At 39.9% G+C, this 21252-nt stretch overlaps 1 protein-coding gene across 4 annotated transcripts in view; it reads left to right on the forward strand.

The window, feature by feature from the left end:
• sema4ga (sema domain, immunoglobulin domain (Ig), transmembrane domain (TM) and short cytoplasmic domain, (semaphorin) 4Ga) overlaps positions 1 to 21252 on the forward strand; it is a 54481-nt gene continuing 33229 nt past the window's right edge. For 2 of the 4 annotated variants that reach the window (XM_041789949.1, XM_041789952.1), the window contains exons 1-2: positions 1 to 373; positions 13817 to 14110. In XM_041789949.1, coding sequence (XP_041645883.1) covers positions 13963 to 14110 — 148 coding nt within the window. In that variant the 5' untranslated portion in view covers positions 1 to 373; positions 13817 to 13962. Of the gene's footprint in view, positions 374 to 8734; positions 8882 to 13816; positions 14111 to 21252 lie in introns of all 4 variants that reach the window. The other 2 variants (XM_041789950.1, XM_041789951.1) reach the window with 2 other exon arrangements.

Genomic DNA, 21252 nt, shown 5'->3' on the forward strand with positions numbered 1-21252 from the left:
TGTAACCGTTCTCGCGCGGAGCTAGAGCTCGATACACCGTGATAAAATAGTGAGATAACGACAAAAGACCCGTGTTTTCCTTAAGTAACAACAAGCTGGAGGGGAAAAGTGACTGGACTCTCTGACTCGGAGGTTGTTGGTCGATGAAAGAAAAAAAAAAAAGAAAAAAAAAGACGAAGAAGTCAGCGTCGTGGGAGGGCGGGACACCTGTGACGGAGTGTGGAGGAGCTTCAGTCAGTCCCTCTGTCAGTCCTCAGTGTTATCCAGTAGGTGTTTGTGTGTTTCGGTGTATCTACAGTCGTGTAAAGTCCAGTTGGATTACCGGGAGCTCCAGGAAACTAACATCTTTATCTTCGAGGAATTTGTACAGCAGGTAAGACAAACTGTACATTCACCCCTGCTTCATGAAAACAGAATAATACCTACTTAGTGTTGGGTTTTCCTAACATTTTATTTTTGGTGGATATCTTTATGGTCATTCTACATAGAACCTGGGGGAGTTTTTTTTGAATGGTGCCAAATTTTCCTAAGATATTTGTGTAATCTTGTCATAGAATAATTAGGTATTTAACACATCATTATGGATAGTTTAGTCTTTAGCAGAAGCCCAGTTCATGCAAAATTTATGGCTAGATCTGACATCTTAAGTTTTTGTATTAATTAATTGCGTTTTAAACACCATTATGTCTCCTCCTTCTTCATTACACTCCATTATATCTCATTTACATCACTGGAGAAGCTTTCAACCTGTCAGCTATCAACAGGGGATGTGGATTAAACTGATCAACATGCAAAGTGAAAAGGTGCTGCCTGTGATTCATAGTATGAAAAAACATGAGGCAGTGTGCCAGCTGAACAGGTCTGATTAGAGTAAACCAGCTGTAAACACACACTGATGATGTTGAAGGTGCTTAAAGAGAGTGAATGATGTGTTAAAGAAGGTAATCAGCCATCTCCTGTCTAAGCTGAGGGGCTTTGTAACTGTGATCTAATCATTACGCGTGAGGAGAAAGCCAGTGAGCACACTCAGCAGCTTGTTTTGTCTGTTAAATATTTCAGATGGAGAGGTATATTTAATGCAAGGAGAGCAGAAATGTGGCCAATTAAGGGAAAGAAAGCTAGTGATATGTTGACTATATAGAATCCTTCATGTTTAGGGGAGACCGGGGTTGGTTTTCTCTCATGTGGCTTTCACATTGCTCAGCAGGTCTCTGATTCATCATGTTCGTTTATTTCTACAAAATTTGGCATCTAGATTGCAGACTAGTTTACTGTTTACTGGTGGGAGTTTTTCATTGCAAAGTGTCACATTGTTAACATTTGGAAAACTTGTCTACTCTCTGTTGACACCTCACTGTTACTGTTGCAATCCTGAAGTAATCCAGTACCTGAACCAGTTGATGCCGAAACCATAACTGGTTTCAGCAAAAATACATGTATGATAAAGGGCAGCTTGCTATGTAGGCTACTGTTTTCTAATAGCAAGGTAATAGGATTATTATTAGGGCTGTCTGCCTTCATGCATTAATCAGTATCAATAAAGGTTCATTATTTGTGCTTTGAATATCTTTTTAGTCACATTTAATGGCAACGTCTCTTTGCAGCCTCAGTGATGTAAAATGAGAGCACCACTGCACCTTAATTTTAATTTCAGTTAAAAAAAAAAAAAAAAGAAATCTATGGATGCCAAACAATTACAAGATTTTTAATCTCAGTTAATCTCACAATTGCTGTAGTTCATAACAACTGGCCACATCCCTTTTATGGCTTTTTATAATTCCACTATTTTGCATTTGAAATCTTTTGTGTAATTTTGGATCTTTGTACTGTCTTAAACTAGGGGTTATTGACATCCTATTTGGATACAGACCTGCTTTTTTATAGGAAGCTCAAAAATTATAACATTAACTCAACTACAGAAAAGGGAACTAAATCTTACATAACACAAGCTGCATGTCTTTATTTGTCTACTGAGCTGTCTGTGAGGTTTTTTTAAGCCAAATGAGACAATAAGGGGCAGTGGTGGACTTATTTTATAATGCTGTGGGTGCGAAGAGACATTGCAGTGGCTTAACCAGTGAGTTGGAAGAGACAATAAAGCATGCGATTAATCATGGTTTTAAAGAATTAATGCTGTAATCGTGAGACTTACTGCAATTCATCTTGACAGCCTATAAAAACCCTAAAAAAGCTATCTCCACCCTGTGTCACCAAACATTCCCCTTTTCCTGTAACCTTAATACCCTTTTCAGTCCATAACAAGTTCCTTTTTTCCATGGTTGATTTCATGTCTTAATCTTTGATGTACCCCAAGTTCTTTATTGTCTTTATCCAGACAGGACATTAATTACCCTTAGTTTAAGACAGGAAAGAATACAAAATGAAACATAAACAGTTTTAAATGCACATAGGGGGATTTCAAAATATGACAGTAGTGGAAATTAGGGATTAGCGTTTGGAAGAAACCTGCCAACTCCAGCATCTATAATGTTAACAATCAATTAATTGATTAATTGTTATGTATGTATAAAAACATGTATCATATACATATAGATGTATAACATTTCCCTATATAACAAAAACAGGTAACTAATGAGTGTGTTTCTCAATGATTTATTTATTTTCACCCTTCAAAAGCATAGGGCTCTTAAACATAAACAAGGCATGGTCTGTTGTATTACCTATTGTGGGGATGTGCAAAAAAATATATGCAAGCATCTCAAAAAACTATTCTAAACCCAAAACAACCACAACAAACAATAGCCTTAGTTGGCTGCCATTTTTTTCACAAAATAAAGTTAGAAGGAATCCAAAGTCAGTAGCCATTCATATAACAGAGAGGGGGCCTCATAAAAAAACAACAACAAACAAAAATAAAATCCACTCACAATGTCATGACGGTGGATGTTGTTGTGCAGTGCAAAGTAAGACATGTTTAGTCTCTTTATTAAGTGCCAACATCAGATCAATTAAATTCCCTGTGATCGACCAAATTCTTAATGACCAATTAATCGATCATCGATTAATTGTTCCCATCCCTAGTAGAGATTAATCATAGTTAACTACAGACATTCTGAGGTAACATACTTTCATGGTTTATAGATGCACCAGTACTGATAATCAGGGCAGAGACCATATCATACCAGATGGCATTTTTTTCAGAACATCTTTCTAGTTGTTTCTGTTTGTTTTTCCAGGTGAGCCATGAGATGCATTTAAGTCGCTGTTAGGACGCCCTCACACTCGCACTCACATTGCTCCAAGCCCAACTGAGACTGGGCACGGTTACGTCAGTAGTCTTTCTGTGACACAGTTACAAGAGTCTTCACTAGCTGGCACAATGAAGAATATATGTAGACAACATAAAAGTAAAGAGAAGCTTGTTTTGTGTTGTTTTGGTCAGATATTGTGGAGGGGAGTGGTTGTATCTATCATGTGCACGATGTACACCTGTACTTGTTCTGTGCCAAAGCCCACATCTCCTATCCATGCAGGGCCGGAGAACATACTGTGCTTCAGAGCCAGGCAGAGAGCTCTTACCCTTGTCAAACAAACTCGACTTTAAGCTTCAATGTGCCTGGGAACAATACGTGTGAGAGCGCCATAAGTAGCGCCTTTTCTTGGTATGTTAGTGGAGCGTGTCTTTCAAACTGCTTTTTACTGATCTTGCCCAGAGAGGATGTAAGACTCTTCACATTTGTCCTTGTAAAGAAATGAGAGTTTGTCCAAAAGGTGACTTTTACTGCCCAATAACATCTACTCTCTTAATCAGCTGATAGGCACTCTAGCTTGACAGCTTTGAATAGATAAACTCTGGCTACTGACACTGACATCCGTGTGTGCCACTTTGTCTGAGCCAGTGCCAGTCATCAGTGCTGATATTGGCTGCTACTGGTTTTCAAACAAAGCATTTTTGCATTCATTTACATTTGCATTTAATATCACATTTCAGGTTATACATACTGTATATGGTATCTATATTGGAACAAATTTAGTCCTACAGTCTTAGTAGATCCTCCAAATCTAAAGACAGAACTCTAAGACAAAAGACACTGACCCATCACCACATTTGGACTGATTTTAAACCTAGAGAGTGCACTCTGAGTGGAAAGATTTCCTCAAAGAACACAAATAAGTTGTGTTATATAAATGAGAAAAGGTTGTAAACAGCAATTTAGTGCATTAACACTCAAGGGTTTTGTATCTTTTGTTGTATTGTCTGATAAACAGTGTGAAAAGCCCAAAGAGCCCAGTGTTACATTCACAAAAAAGTAACTGTAAAGCTACAGTACTGGGAGCAAAGAGAGTTCAGTTCACTTTTCTTCCTCTTGTCTGTTTTAGAGACAAAAGTGTTTAAAGCAGTCTGTCTCTGTGTTGAAGCACAGCTCAGTGGCTTCAGCTGTAATCTATTCTATCTTTTGTCACACAAAAACACACACAAGAGCACACATCCAACTCCAAAACAGAGAGTTTGGAGTCCTCTGGGACAATTGTTGTCTGTTGATGGAGCTGTCACCGCAGTGCTCCACTCTCCGCTATTCAGGCAGGTTTATAGGCACTTTATAATTGCCTGATAACATCTATTTCTGTGGACGAATGTCACGGGAACGAGAGCTGGTAGTGAGATAAGGAGGAGGACAGATTAGAACGTTTAGGTCATGTGGGTAGAGAAATAATTTCCTCTGGGTCATTTTGTTTCCACCGTGTCTCTTTTCCAAAACTTTTGACTGGAGTGCTCAGCAGCCAATTAACTATTGAAGGCTTCTGCATTTAGGGGCTTCTCAGAGCATGTTAGGATAATGGTTTTTCAGATGACAGAGAATTTATAATGTCACCACCAGCTTTTTGCTCATCGCTGCTGGACTCCTCGCCAGTATTTCACTAGTTTTTGTACTGTTTTCTCCCACATTTTTCATATTTCTGTCTAGAAATGGGTCAAAATACTGATAAAACTTGACACATCTGCAGTAAATCTCAGTTAGACCCAAACATTTTTCATTCAACATGGATATGGCTCAATCCAGCCTTGGCAGATATGTATGATGAATATGGTCTTACATATGGTCTGAAGAGAAGAATTAGGATAAACATTATATTGCCAAAAGTATACACTCACCCGTCCAAATGATTGAAATCAGGTGTTACAATGACTTTCATGGCCACAGGTGTATAAAATCAAGCACCTAGGCGTGCAGATACAAACATTTGTGAAAGAATGGGCCGCTCTCAGGAGCTCAGTGAATTCCAGCGTGGTACTGTGATAGGATGCCACCTGTGCAACAAGTCCAGTGGTGAAATTTCCTCACTCTTAAATACTCCACAGTCAACTGTCAGTGGTATTATAACAAAGTGGAAGCGATTGGGAATGACAGCAACTCAGCCATGAAGTGGTAGGCTACCTAAAATGATGGAGCGGGGCCAGCGGATGCTGAGGCACATAGTGCACAGAGGTCGCCAACTTTCTACAGAGTCATTCGCTACATACCTCCAAACTTCATGTGGCCTTCAGATTAGCCTAAGAACAGTATGTAGAGAGCTTCATGGAATGAGTTTCCATGGCCGAACAGCTGCATCCAAGCCATACATCACCAAGTGCAATGCAGAGCGTTGGTTGCAGTGGTGTAAAGCACACCACAGCTGGACTCTAGAGCAGTGGAGTCGGTTCCCTGGAGTGTCGAATCGTGCTTCTCCATCTGACTATCTGATGGACGAGTCTGGGTTTGGCGGTTGCCAGGAGGACGGTACTTGTCTGACTGCATTGTGCCAAGTGTAAAGTTTGGTGGAGGGGGGATTATGATGTGGGGTTGTTTTCAGGAGCTGGGCTTGGCCCCTTAGTTCCAGTGAAAGGAACTCTGAATGCTTCAGCATACCAAGAGATTTTGGACAATTCCATGCTCCCAACTTTGTGGGAACAGTTTGGGGATGGCCCTTTCCTGTTCCAACATGACTGTGCACCAGTGCACAAAGCAAGGTCCACAGAGACATGGATGAGAGAGTTTGGTGTGGATGAACTTGACTGGCCTGCACAGAGTCCTGACCTCAACCCGATAGAACACCTTTGGGATGAATAAGAGCGGAGACTGAGAGCCAGGCCTTCATGTCCAACATCAGTGTGTGATCTCACAAATGTGCTTCTGGAAGAATGGTCAAAAATTCCTATAAACACACTCCTAAACCTTGTGGAAAGCCTTCCCAGAAGAGTTAAAGCTGTTATGGCTGCAAAGGGTGGACCGACGTCATATTAAACCCTATGGATTAAGAATGGAATGTCACTTAAGTTCATATGCGAGTCAAGACAGGCGAGCAAATACTTTTGACAGTATAGTGTGACTCTGGATGTTTGTCAGTGAAAAGCTGAATTATGCCAGGATACCAAACCTATCAGGCTTGATTCATATCTGTCTGGTGACTGAGGTTGTGACAGTTTGATTGTGACAGTATCCCTGCAAACAAGAGACAACTGAACAGTTTAATGCAGTCTCTCTAAAAATATAGATACTTTATCGTGCGTTTTTGGTAGGTTTAAACTTTATTTATAGCATAGATTGATAGTTATAAATTTCTATATTTTAATATTTTTAAAAAGCCACTTTGGGGCACTGGTTCAGCTCTGATAGTACAACAGGTGTCCCATATACTGAGGCCATAGTCTTGTCACACTAGTCACAGGTTCCACTACCAGTCCTGATGTAGTTTGGTGCATGCCGTCTCCCATTCTCTCTCCCAGCATATCCTCTCTTTCTTCATCTGTCTTTCTTCATCAGACGACATGAACAAAAGGCTACTCATGAGATAACATGAGGTACTGTAACTCAAGGTTACAGAAGGTTGACAGCAGGTTATAGAAGAGGAAGAGGCCAGCATGCTAGTAGCTATGTGTAGGGATGCATGATAATATCTGCATGAACTGATGTAGAAAGATAATAGCTTAAGTTAAATACTGGTATTTGCATAGATGAATATTTCTGCCTGTATTTACAGCTGATATGTTGCCCATATGTAATTAGCAGTATAAATCATATGTCAGACTTAAATATTGGCAAAATGTACAACTGTATCATCACGTATAGGCAGTTGCCTAGGGTGTCATACACTCAAGGGGGCCCACAGTAACCCGTAACCTTTTTGAATGAAGCCCCGAACATAAAACAACTACAAGACTGTCTATCTCCCCGCTCTTCTCTTCACGATTCAGCCTATCTTTGCACAAGAGACAGTTTGTGGTTTTTACAACAAAAATGTGTGTATATACTAGGGGTGTAATGAGATTTATGTCACGAGACAAGACGAGATGAGATTTGGGTCCACAAAAACAAGACGAGATAAGACAAGATTTTACACTTTCTTTTAAATTTTGAATCAAAATACATGAGTGGAAAATGTCTATTATAATGCTGAAAGTCACAAATGCAGTGCGATTCTGGTCTGTCAGAAATGTTTTGACTGACCTCTTGTACTGAATTTGGAGGAATGGATTATTTTATCATTTGTCTTTTTTCTCATTAAAGCTTTGACCGTGTTAGTGAGCGAGCATGTCTCTGCTCTGCTTGCTGTCAGACAACAAATGGCACGTATATCAGGAGCTATAACTTTGGTTTTTCGAGCAAACAATGCTCTCTGCAGTGATCAAACTGTTTGTGTTAACCACTACAGTAGCCTATTCAACAGCCTGTTGCACTTTGTACAGGAAGTGTCTGACTGATGTTACTTTCAGCTAACAGCTGATGGATGAGTGACTGACACTGATTAGAATGAGACAGTCAAGCAGCGACTGAATCAAAATAATAAATAAACACACTGTGGGTGAGTCTGCAAGCATACACAAACTAACTAAACACTGTTCTCCTTACAGAGACTCTGCACAGGCATTTAGCAGCAGCATTTACTCATTTTGCACAGTTATGATGAACTCATCCATTAGCGGAACATGTGCGGCCCAAGGTAACACTTGTGGAGGAGGAGGGTGGTGATTCAGATGGGTCAAGGAGCAGCTCTGTTTCTTCACAAGCTGCCACACCAATCATTTTAAAGGGTGCATCTTTGGTATTTCCACTTTGTTGTTGTTTTCTGTCATGACAGCTGCTCCTGGTGTCTGTGAGCAATATTGATCTTGCGAGACAGTTCTCACATCAACGACAAATCCTCTGATATTTCAATCTCACAGGCCCTTGTGGCATGAGATCTCATCACTCTTCTAGTATATACTGGTATAAGTTTCAGCTAAAATGAATTCACAAATATCGGCAAAAATTCCATATCGTGCATCCCTAGCTATGTCCCATTTCAGGGGCTACTTTGTTCAGATGGTGCAATACAAATTACTTTATAGGTATCAAAAGTTATTTTTGGGTGGGTTCCTGCCAGTGTGTCCTCTTTCGTCCATCCACTTAAAGTTCCATATGGTGCATCCTACATTGCCCATCATATCCAAAGATCCATTTGATTGCACTTCAAATCAGTTGGTGGACTCTAAAACAGATAAATATTACTTTAAAATGTGAATGCTTGGTTTGAATTCAGTCAGATTGCTATCAATACTAAGGCTAAAAAACAAAAAAGTACGCTGAGACTTTATTAATGTTTAAAAGCAACAGGTCAGTTTATATGATGTTATTAATGTTGGCAAGTTCTGCTGCAGGTGTTCAGGTTGCTAAGCAACAGGGATGTTGACTTGGGGGAAACAGGCTGGTCATTAAAACAGGGAATCCTCCATAACCAGACTGTCTCATTTCAGGTCAGTCTAAGCAGTCTACACAGGCCAAGAAGGCCGAATCCTTCAAAGGATGACTCCCCTGAATTGGGACATAGCTAATGTTGGACAGCATTGAGAAGATGTAAAAGGATGAAGCATGATCAGAGGTGATAATTACACTAAATTTCAGTGAGTAAAATCATTAATCTTACACTTTACCTCTGCCTTCTTCTTTACCCTTTGAGATGTGATTTCATTATACCTATTAATGCATAGTTGCTGTATCATGACATTTAGTTATCGAGGGTTGTGTATTATAAAACAGGATTATAAAACAGCACTAGGACCTTTGTGACTGACTGATCAAAGGATTTTAACCCTGGCTGTCTGTTTTATTGATTCGGTGCGTATGATTCATGATGATTCATGATTGAGATGAATGGCTTGTAAAAGCCCCTTCATTTCACCTCCTCTGCCACCTTTAAAGAGGAGCTTAGACAAAGCTAGAAGGGTAATTGACATGCCTTAACTGTGTTTGGCCTGGCTCAGGAGAGGAATTATATCCTGTAGGAGAATGTTTGACTGAAATAATTGCTGTCCTTAAAGTATATTTGCGATATTGGGTGCAAGACAGCGCTGTAATAATCTATAAAAAGAAGTCAACTTGAGTGAGAAAGCTGTATTTCCCAAATGTCTACATTTCAGGAACTCATAAAGCAGAGTTGCTGTCAGTGTTTTGAGGATATTTCTCCACCGCTGGAAGAACATAATTTGGCTCTGCATTACATTTCCAGAGATTGATTTCCATCCATCCAACCCTCTGGCTTTATTTCTCTCCAGCAAAGAGAGCTAAGACCTGAAATCCATCATTGTGAAGATTTTTGTCAAATTTACTTTTATCACCATCTTTCTTTCTGTCCACATAATGAATTTGCCATCGGGGACGGGTTTTTTTTCTCTTTCTTGCAGAGACAGGTCAGACATTTAGAGTCTACACAAGAAACTCACAAATGGGGCGCAGATGGCCTAGTGGTTTAGTCGCCTCATGGGCACTAGCAGCCCGGGTTCAAGTGCAACCCGAGACTCCTTTCCTGCATGTCTATCCCCACTCTTATCCTGAAACTATCCATTGTCCTTCTCTCAGAATAAAGACATAAAATTATCTTTATAAGAAACTCACAAATAACCTTTTTTTGGTTATCCTGTTTTGTATTGAGTCTATATTGTTATTTGAAGGTGCGGAGGCAGTCTCTTACCCGAGTGAAGGACTTCAATCATCTTGGGGTCTTGTGGGGTCAAATGAGGGTAAAATGGACTGAGAGATTGACAGATTGGTGCAGCATCGGCAGTTTTGTAGGTGCTCTAACAGACTGTCATGGTGAAGAGGGAGCTGAGCCAGAAGGCAAAGCTTTCAGTTATCCAGTCAGTCTTCATTTTAACTGTCACCTTTAGTCATGAGCTTTGAGACAGAAAGTACTGCAGACAGACCTGTGTTTTAGTTAGCCTGCTGCCACTGTGACCAGTAACCCCTTATAAGTGGATAAAACCGAACAGATTTTAAAGGGGACATATTATGCAAAAGTCCTTTTTTTCAGGCTTTTCTAACAAAAATATGTACCCCTGGCCTGTCCACAATCCCCTCAAGTACCGAAAAATCCATTCCCTCCCACCCTCTCTTTCTCCACCTTTCAGGAAATGTGTGATGAAACAAGCCGATCTCAGATTTTCCCCTCATGACATCATGTGGGGAGTAAGCACCCGCCCCCAGGTTTGGTTGGCCCTCCCTGCTTGGAAGAAATTTCCACCCTCCTGTTCTGATCTTCCTTTCAGTTGCCAGCTGAGATGCTGGATAGCTCAGTGTGTTACCCTGCTGACTCTGGTATAGCAGATTGATGGTTCAAATCCCAGTCAGGTCCTTAACTTTGGATAGAAGTATCTGTAACTGGGGACGCAGAGATAGCCTAGTGGTTTAAGACGCTACCCATGTACCCGGGTTTGAATCCGGCCCTTGGCCCTCCGCATTTCTCTCCCCATTCTCTCTCCTGTTTCCAACTCTATCCACTGTCCTCCTCTATGGAAAAAAGGCACGAAAAGCTAAAAAATAACTTTAAAAAAAGGTGTCTGTAACATCAGGAGTGCCACATTCATTTCCTGAGAGGGGCGTGGTCAGAGGCAGAGTCAAACAGCTCATTAACATTTAAAGCCACAGAGACAGAATAGGCCCGTTCTTAAGCAACAAACTTCACAGGCATGTTTTGGAGACCTCTGAGACCAATATAAACTTGTCTTCAAAGGGTAAAATATGTCCCCTTTAAATAATACGTGATAAAAGGTTTAAAAAGTGGAGGGTGACATCTTTAAATTACTTGGTTTTTCAACAGAGAGGTATTGTAGTTAACAAATAACATATAAAAGAGCAAAGCAATGTATACAAAGCAGGATGAGAGCAAATGAATTATTGTTGACGACTCATTTTCTGTGGATAAAATAATCACATTAAGGATTTAGAAAAAAATATCCATTTTCTGTGTTCAGGGCTTTTATGTCTGTTTATTACTCTTATTGACTACAATACCTCTGGCAGCCGGCCAAGCAGTTTCATTTTGTAAACAGTCTTTATACTTGGAAACACATAAAGAGCCATTTTATCTTAGATTAAGAGGGGGAAATATTCAGAGCAATCTTTTACTTATCCCATCTGAACCTTCTGTTGTTTTTAAATCTCTCTACTCATAGGGAAAAATACAATGTCTGCAGAAGAAAGACATTTAGGCCAAAACTCAAGAATCATCTTAATATTTGATGTTAATGAGCTAAAATGGTCAAAAATCACTGGTCCTTTTAAAAACAGAGGAAAAATAAATCAATCACAGTAGGCATCATTTTCACCAGGATACATGGACACCACAGACTGTAGGAAATTAATTGAAGCCTGATCAACATCAGCCAATTGGGTACAGAAGGGGTAGGCAATTGCCTGGGGCCTCAGGCTCCAAGGGATCTCAAGATACAGGCTAGTAATTATAGGTGTGCATCAGGTGATGCTGCATATGTCTAACTAGTAAGGGGCCAGGAGTGAATAAAATAGCACCAGAATAGATTTTGATTATCTGAAAAACTATCTGGGGAAAATCCTGGGCTCCAACATTTAGGTCCAAGCCTCTCTAAAATGTCTGCATATCAAGCAAATTATAGTTAGTTAGATCCCTGTGGAGATACTGAAACAATGACTTGGTGTTTGCTGTGAGGTAAAATGGCATGCAATAAAAAAAAATGATTATGATTTACTGCTGGAAATTGTGAGCATGTATTTGTTGCCTTAGGCCAGTGGTTCTCAAATAGTGTGGCTGATCTCACCCAAGTCCTCATCAGCTGACAGCCAGCTGATTTGCCGTAAGCATGGTATTGGCTAATCCCAGTCGTGTTGCCATATGTAAACTGCTCCAGCCAAGCTAAGCTTTGCCGCTACCTCTACAAGCTGCTTTTGCTACCCTCCTCCACCCCAGCTCTGACTTCTGACTTAATCAGTATCATTTTGTTGTCATTGATGCCTGCGCCGCTCTGCTGCTTCTTTTAATAACAAAGAGAAAACAGAAAATCATATGTGTCTTGACAAAGTGGTCCCCCCAGTATTCTTCTTTTACTAGTTAAAGTAAAAGAAGAATAGATAACAGTTTGAAAGTCAGAACTGTTCTTTGTTTTTTGAAGTAAAAGTGATGTCAGTAAGAAATTAATATCATTGCTCACCACATTTTAGCTTCTCTTACCTCCAGATGTGCAAAAAACATTGATTATCTAATTGGTTATTGGCCATCAGGAGTAGGAAATTATCTGTTAAAGGTATCTGTTCAAAAAAGCTAATCATACATCTCAAATCTTTGCCATAATTCACAGCCCTGCTATATTGATATTAACAGAATTGCCTTACTTGATATTTTTGTTTAATAAATATGTCATGAAAATCACCATATTTCCCAGCCCTAGCTCATAGTACCCCTAATGAACGTTGGATTCCTGGTGTTTCTGCTGCTGCCATGATGTTAAGATCCCAGCTAGTAGAGCGTCTGCCTCTGTTGCCCACACCTGCATGCTGCAGTGTTTGTCTGTTACATTATACAACCTTCAAACCAGTCGTTGTCATGGTGTCAGCCCTGAGGGACTGCTGGGTCTAAAGAGGGCAGTCTGAAAACACCTTCTGCTCTTTTTTTGTTTTTTTCGGTTGCATCAATGCATGTGTGTTGTTTGGGGATTTCTAATATGTGTGCTTATGACAGAACAAGTAGGATCTCTGGACGTCAAGCTCTTAAGGGCCCTGGAGGCAAGAAAGATTTGAGTGTGAACATGTAAAACTGAGAGGCAGAGGTGGAGGTTTAGACAGAGAGAGAGAGAGAGAGGGTGTGAATGTTTGAAAAAAGAGGCATTAATAAAGAGAGGAAGAGAGATGTCACAGTTGGTTGTTGATGATGCTCCACAGTCTGAATCCCCCCGTGTTGGTGTGTGCACTGGTGCATGTGATGGTGACACAAACACAACATTACCTCCTTTCTCCTCCTTCTCTCCCCCCACCACTCCAAAAGAGGACAATATTGGCATTCACACCTCATCACAACCCATACATTTCACAGATTATCATATTTCTCAATCTCTCCCATCTCGTTGGATTTGGCTCCTCTTCAGGTGCGTCGGCTGTTTGAACTGGCCTCACACCTGATCTGCTCGGATTGCTCCACATGGACGTCTAATCCCCACGTGTTTGCTCGTGATATCGGCACGTAGCTCTGTTTGACGGCCTTTGTTTGGTTAATGATATTTCCAGCCGTGTGTTTAGACTCGGCAGCTGCAGACGTTGCAACACGGAGAGGCAGCCCGGGTCTTTCAGAGCATCATTGATCCACAAAAGCCCACAATATTTTATTGAGTCAAAGCACTTTGTGTGTCTTTCATATCTCTGTCGTCATCCTTGTGAAATCTTCCACATCAGCTCTTTTACTTTGTTTGCACTGAGACATTTAACTTTGGCAGCTTTTTCAGCTCCTCTTCTGACTTCTTGCAGGGACATTTTGTGTTTCTTCTTGTGTAATCGTGACTTCTAACAGTGTTGTTTTTGTGTTTTTTCGTTTTCAGGTTCTTCACTGTCCTCCACAGTATTTTCAAAAGGCCAGCCAGTGTGTTTGTCTTTGTGCGTCGGTGTATGCCAGTCGTAGGCTGAATATGTTTGTGTGAGTGCTTTATATGCCTGTACACCCTGGTCCAAGGAGAGTCAGTGTCCCATGAGACCCTCGGTGGAGATGCAGAGAGCTCGACCCTCTGCAGCGTGGCTCCTGCTGCTGAGCTGCTGTTTGTGTGTGGCGGCCAGCTACCCTTTCAGACCGCCGCTGGACCTCGATGTGACTCCACGCGTCACTGTATTGAGCAGTGGTAAGAAGGAACACAAACACACAGATGGTTATAATCTAGACTCACTGTTTTCTTTAGCATTTTATGGTACATTAAATTGTCCAAGTCTGAAAAATATCATCATGATTTGACCTTTAAACGCTGAATAGTTTTGTTGTTCAGTACCTATAGATGACTTTTCATAAAGTTCTTTACACTCTACTTCTGCAGGTGCTGCCTTTGTCTTTGCCTTGTTTTTACTTTTCAATCAGTTTTTCAACAGCTTTTGGATTATTGAAAAGGGAGAATTCTCTGAAGTAATTTATCTTTTGTATTTTTTTCCATTCACTACTTCAGTTTACACACACTAGACAATCAGAAATCCTGAAGGATTTTAAAAACATCAGACATAATGACAGTTTTCAGTTTCAAATAATTTTTCTTCTTCTAACCATCTGAAAGCACACATTAGATGACTTATCCAGACTGTGAGATTACACACCTGCTGTTTGTAGTAACAATTTCCCAGTGGAGATGCCCAACACATGAGATCTCAGAAAAGCTCAAGTGATCAAAAAAACTGCATACATTATGTGCTTTGTCTTTAACACTGCATGGCAGCACCTGCGTCCAATTGGACTTGAAGCACTTTGTGGTGCTTCCTGATGTTGTTTCCTCTTGTCTAGATCTTTGCTTGTGTTGTTCTTGCCCTCGAATGTACATCACTTTGGAGAAAAGCATCTGCTAAATGACACTGTAACATTGTAACATCAAACATGAGAAGCTATGTATGATGCTATTTATGAGCCACACAGATACAGGTTTAGCTTCAGTCTACAAGATTGAGATTCTTTGGCTGGGAGAAACATTCCTTTGAGGATGAGGGTCAGAACACTGAGGTGTAACTCTTTATTTCCGAAAACTTCTCAGCACAGACCAATTTTCTCGTAGCATTTGCGACATATATGTCACACTGTACAGCCCTAGTATGTAAGGAAATGATTATTTAATGTCTTTCTCATTTTTAATAAGACAAACATTAACAACTAGAAAAGCACTCGGAGGGCGCAGACTTCGCCATGAGCCCTATCTCCCAATAGTAAAGAATCCTTTAAAAAATTCCTGGATCCAGACAGTGAACCGGATCACTCCCAAAATCTAATCAGTTCTTCTTTATGCCATTTCTGACATTCCCTGCAAATTTCATCAAAATCCGTCCATGACTTTTTGAGTTATGTTGCTAACAAACTAACAAACAAACCCTGCCAATCACATAACCTCCTTGGTGGAGGTAAAAAACAAGGAAAGTAGGATTTTTTTTTTGCGAATTATTCTAGAAAAAATGGACACTTAAATGTTTGCATGATGTGTAGAGAATAATATATCTGCCTCAAAAAATGTATTAAACCAGTCTTTTGAAACCCATTTCAAGTCAAAGAAATAATGCACCTTCTGGGATGTGATAATTGCAGTAGGACATATTGCCATTTGGTCTAAATTTCAATTAATTGCTCAGCACTAGTTGGCATAATGTACCTCACATTGCTACAGTTGTTCTCTGTTTCTCTTATTTATTATGAATTTAATGTTTTGAACTGTGCAGATAATTGAATTAAAAGTACCTCAGATTTACACTCATGAAGAGTTGAGTAATAACAGTCAATCCAGATTAACACTTACAAACCCTTACTATGAAATGTCAGTAACACTAGGAGTGTTATTTCCTTCATATAGTTAAACTTGATTAACCCTACTCAATGGACACAGGCCCATAAAGATAACACACTATCTGGATAGTTTACTCAAAGGTCTGTGGATTAAAGTGTGCCAAAAATACTTATTTACCCACTCAAAAATATCAAGTCACTTACAGTACATTTCCATGATGTGATGATTCTTTTGACCAATCAATGAATTGTAGCACATTAAAGGCCTCAACTTCGACTGTGTTTACACAAAAAAAGCATCCCGCACTGCACCGAACCAAGCCACTTTGTTGAAACACAGCTTTCATCATTGTCCTTTTTTAGATAAGAGAATAGGGGCTCGTAGATAACAAGGTTTGGAGTCGCTGCCTTCAGATGAGCTGTGAAGCAGTTGTTGTTGCAGTGGTTTACATTTAGTAGGCCAATGAATCCCAACCAGGGGTGCGGGACCCCTCAGGGGGCACCAGAGATCTCAGGGGGAGCCCAAGGCTTTGTCTGTTCTGGGGCTGTCAAAGTCAGATCTGCATCTATTAAGCAAAAAAAGCAGAAAAGTTTATACAGAGATCTTCCATAATAAAAATATGTGTAGACCTGTTTTCTTGGGTTTTAATGGGTGAAACAAGTAAAATAAATCATTCAGTTTTTCTAAAATACAATTGGTGGTGGGCAAAAAAAGTTGAGAACCCACTACTGGTGTTGCCCCCTCACTCTTCAATTTTCAGGTTTTTAAGTTTTTCGTGCATCGAGATCATCAACATTTCAAAGAATGCTCTCATCAAACTGTTGAATATTTTAATGTACTACCTACAGATGGCATTTATTTCATTTCTTAACATAGTGTTTTACATTCAAACCGACAGAGCTCTTTTTGTAGAGCCACAGATGCTGCCTTCTTTTATTTACATTGTTCAGTTTTCTTCATTTTCATTTTATCACAAACACCTGCTGTCCTCTGGGGCCTTCTACAGCTACCTCCTCTGTAAACCATTTTAAAACCCTTTCCTTTAAATCAAACTGTTGTTATTTTTATTCCTCTATCTTGTGTGAGTGATGGCATGCAGCCTGAGGTGCTATAGAGTCAGTGGTAGATGAGTGAAGTGCTTACGCATGGATCCCTGCACAGCATCTAGGGAAACTGACACGACTGTAGGTAGTTGGAAGAAGCACTGTAACCATGACAACTGTTGTAGTATGGCGCAATACTGCTGTATAGTGTATTTTTTTCTTTTGTGTGCATGTGTGGGCAAGAGGTGTCTTCTTGGAGCTAACTGATCCTGGACTTTATTTGTTGATATTCAGCCGTGTGAAAGAAATCTTCTCACTACTTGTAGAGAATATCCCTCTCTCTTTTTCAGCCGTTATCTTCTCACAATACATCACCTACTTACCCTCATTATCCATCTTCCCCCCTGTTGCTCTGAACCTCTTAATACCTTTATCTCAGTTTCTGTTAGTCAGCGTTTCTGTGCTCGAGCCGGCCCACAGGTCCTCCTACACATCTCCTCTTCTCCCCCTCCTCCACCATCCATCTCTCCTCTTCTGCACTAAAGCTCCGTCTCCTCTACTCAATTTGTTCCTTATTAGTTTGTACTTCAACCAGCTGCTCTGCCCTCGCTTGATACCATTACCTTGCCCTATAGCTCTGGTCTTTGTTTCTTTTGCTTCCCTCCTCTTGATGCAAGGCCTTGGATATGCAAACTTACAGCCAATCCCTCTGATCTCTGTGTTTCTTAGCAACCTAAAAGCAAAGCCTCCCTACCTTTGTGGGGTAGTTCAATCATACGTACATGACCGCAAGGAAAGTCAAACACACAATCACTTGTCTTCTCTTTTTTGCACTGTCACTATACTCTGAAAAGGAGGTCAAACATTTGAAGAAGGGAGAAGCATTACGAGATATTAAGGTCATCTCAAACCTTAAACATCACACATGAAACTATGGATTATAGTGTCTAATGAACATGAGCATGAACGTCTTAAAAGTCTTTTTATTTAAAGAGAGATCTGCTACACCTGCGCAGTCTTAAAAATGGTCTTTAAAAGAGCCTTTTAAAAAGGTTTTTCTGATAGTTATGAAGTTTGTTTCATCCAGATACTGTTGATGCTCTCAGCTTGAATATCATATATGCTTCTTGACTATAAAATGCAAATTTTGAAATACTGTCCCAGTTTGGAGAAACTGAGTGCTGAAAAAAACAGAGCAAGCAAGTTGTCAAAACAAACGAAACTTGTATTACATCTCAATACCTTTTTCAGTACACAACCTGATTTCAACCTGTCAGGTATTTTGAGAATTCTGCCAGACTTCAAACAGTTTCAGTCGATGGATTTAACTTTGTTTATTCAGTTGGCCTGTTTGTGCGTCAGAATACTCTGAACCGTAAACAGACCTGATGCCGGACTGTGAATTTTTATGTAAGGTTGTCACGTCACAGCCCAAAGCCTAGATGTTCAGTGAGTGTGCTTGCATGTGTGGTTGTGTCCCTGAACGCTGTGTACTGTGCTGATCAACTGAGGTCCCTCAAAGTGTTTGCTCAGTAAATAACATCATCTGGGCTCCTCTCGCTGCCTCTTTTTCTCTCCCTGGAGAATGAATCAAACTCGTCTTTCCTCGCACAGTCATGTAATCCGAAGCTAAAATGTTCTCGTCAATAAATCTCCCTGTGCTGCGTCACACTCAGCGAGGTTGTTTTCAGCTACCTGGCCCCGGCTGTCAAGTATTGTATATCCTAATACTCAAATTACACTGAGGAAACTTGGGATTGTCTCTGCTTAAATGCATTGTCTTCCTGCACAATGAAATACTCATCACGTTAAAAAATCTGTTGTTCTGAAAATCCCATACAGGTGATAACTCCTCTTCCTCCAGCTAAGAAAGGGGGGTAGAAAGTAGACAACCTGATCGCCCAGGAGCAGGGTGAAATGGGAGCTGACTGCCTCTGCTGCTGCTGAAGTGAGCAGAGTGGATTGTGTTTTGCAGCAGCTGATAGGAATCTTAATGACAGCTTTCTTGATAGCATGCAGTCTGCAGGGTGGGGGAGTGGATTGGCTGAGGATGAAGGAAGTCTGATAGTTTTCCTGTTTGGCCTTACAAGCTTCTGTGCTCCTCAATACTCATAAAAAGTGGCTGCATGTCAAGTTTTTATGGTTTTCATGCTGCCAAGTCTCCACCCTGACTGATAGTAAACCTGCTCAGTGTCTGTCACGTCAAATATTTTAATTAGTTGCTAAATTAGAACGCTGCTGTTTTGCTTTCCACTTGGGGTGACGCTGTTTGCTGACATCACGGTTATAATGTGGCGGTATTGTTGTGCTTATAACTTGCCTGGAGGCTTTCTTCAGCCATGATGTCTGCGTACGTGTTGACCGTAGTGTCATGTTTACCCAAGTTAAGTGGAGTCCTGGTGGATCGTATGTTTGGAAGTTATGTAACTCTGCAGCGTCTCATGCCTGTGGCAAGTGACTTTATGGCAGCGCTTCGTAGAGTGCACATGGGTGTTGTTATGACATGTTTTTTGCTGAGTGTTCATATGACTTTGCCTTATTAGTACCCTTTCCTGACATGTAGAAGCACCCCAGAAAGCCTGGAAAACTGAACAAGAGACTCATAGAAGAGGCAAAGAACACCAAAAACTCTCATTAAGTTGAAGTAGATCTCTGAAATCTGATGTGTTTGGGCCCCTTTTCCATTATCTTTTATTCCTCAGCAAAGCCGTGCAGGATAAGCATAATCCCTGAGCTTTGTCGTCCATAGAGAAGTTGTTATTTAATTTTTCTTGCCTGCTCTATATATAACTAAGTATAAAACCAGAGAAAAGCTGAAATCCGAACATTTGGGATGCTGTAACCACCAAGTTTGTGGCTTTTTTAGATCTCACAGAAAGACTGATTTTATGCACATCACATAGGTGCAAGGCAAATCAAAAACAGCAGCAAGAAAAAGAAGGCATGCCCGCACACTTGTTCAGTGCCACAGGAATTGTATTGGATCACAACCGTTCAGGCAGAGATCTTCAGGTGTGAATTTTTGGTAAATGGGGGTCGCACCCATTTATATGGATTTTTGCACCAATAGACTGACGCTCCAAGGTAAAACACAATGATAAAAAATATTTCACATTAAAAGACAGGGAATTTGCAACATAAACATGCATGGAAAAATTTTACCATACAATTGTTTAACCCTTTCATAACATACTCATTGAAATACTTGGAAATTCAAAATTTCAACCCTATAGCATTGTTGATGAACATCATTTGACTTTTGTCACTTAAATTTTGTTCACTATTACATTGCAATTCAAGGTCAACAAACCAACCATATATGGCTCCTTGCCCTTCTGTGGTTATAAAAAAGATAATTAATTAATTAATTAATTAATAATAGATATTTGATAATAAAACATTAAACACATATGAAGTCAAATTAGCATTTACTTACACATTGAAAGTTTATTTCTATACAAATACTGATTTCATACATGTAATTATTTCTCAGCTACATACTAAAAGTTCAGAGGGTTTAAAAATGCTGTTTCTAGTTAAAACTTTGGACATGGGATGTGGAACAGGGGCAAGTCAAACCTCAAGGAGTCATCAGAGATGACTGCAGGGTCCCCTGACAGGATCAGGAACATCAGAGATGGTGAGGTTGCCTTTTGATGCTGAGCTCCTTCAGGGGAAAGACGTGACTGGCTTCAGATTACTGTATAAAAATGGTAGTGTGACATATTTTTCCTTGTAATACCAGCAGAAGACCTAAGAAACCAAAAAATTTAGAATTTCTAAATACATTTTAGCAGTGTTAAGGCTCAAAGTTGAAATTAAAACTGACATATACCATAGAAGTATAATACAACTGGTGTAAGATTGTTAAACTGACCAAAATCACACATATTTCAATATTCAATTTCATACTATATATACCACTTAATTTACTTATAATTTTATAACTACATCCTAAAAAAGTGCACAAACACTGAATTTAAAAAATGACTTTTTTCCACCCAGTTATTTTAATCCCATTTTTGCTACCTTTAGAATACAATTTCACCACCTTTTCTGCCTTTTTGTCTCTTTTAACCCATTTTGCAGTTTTACACCAATTCTCGCCTCTGTTTGCCCATTTCAGCCTCTATTAACCCTTTTCACATCTTTTTACATCCATTTTTACTTCATTTACCTATTTGTTACAAAGTTTTGCCACTTTTAGCCTATTTTGCCACTGTTAATAAATTTCGTCACTTTTAAACCATTTCTGCTATTATTTTGAAAAAGGGGTTTACATTTTTAAGAAGACTATATACACTATGTGATAAAAGTGTATTTGTTGCTTGATAAGTGTAGTTGTTATACAGGTAAAAAATAAAAATATGGTTACCACAGCCACACTATACAATAGACCATAATTTTTCCAACTTCCATGGGCCCCCAGTTTGGCTGTGTGTCCCAGAAAACTCTCCTCTTTATCACATTTTT

This window comes from Cheilinus undulatus, linkage group 6 (genome assembly GCF_018320785.1).
Source record: "Cheilinus undulatus linkage group 6, ASM1832078v1, whole genome shotgun sequence".
Classification (NCBI taxonomy): Eukaryota; Metazoa; Chordata; class Actinopteri; order Labriformes; family Labridae; genus Cheilinus; species Cheilinus undulatus.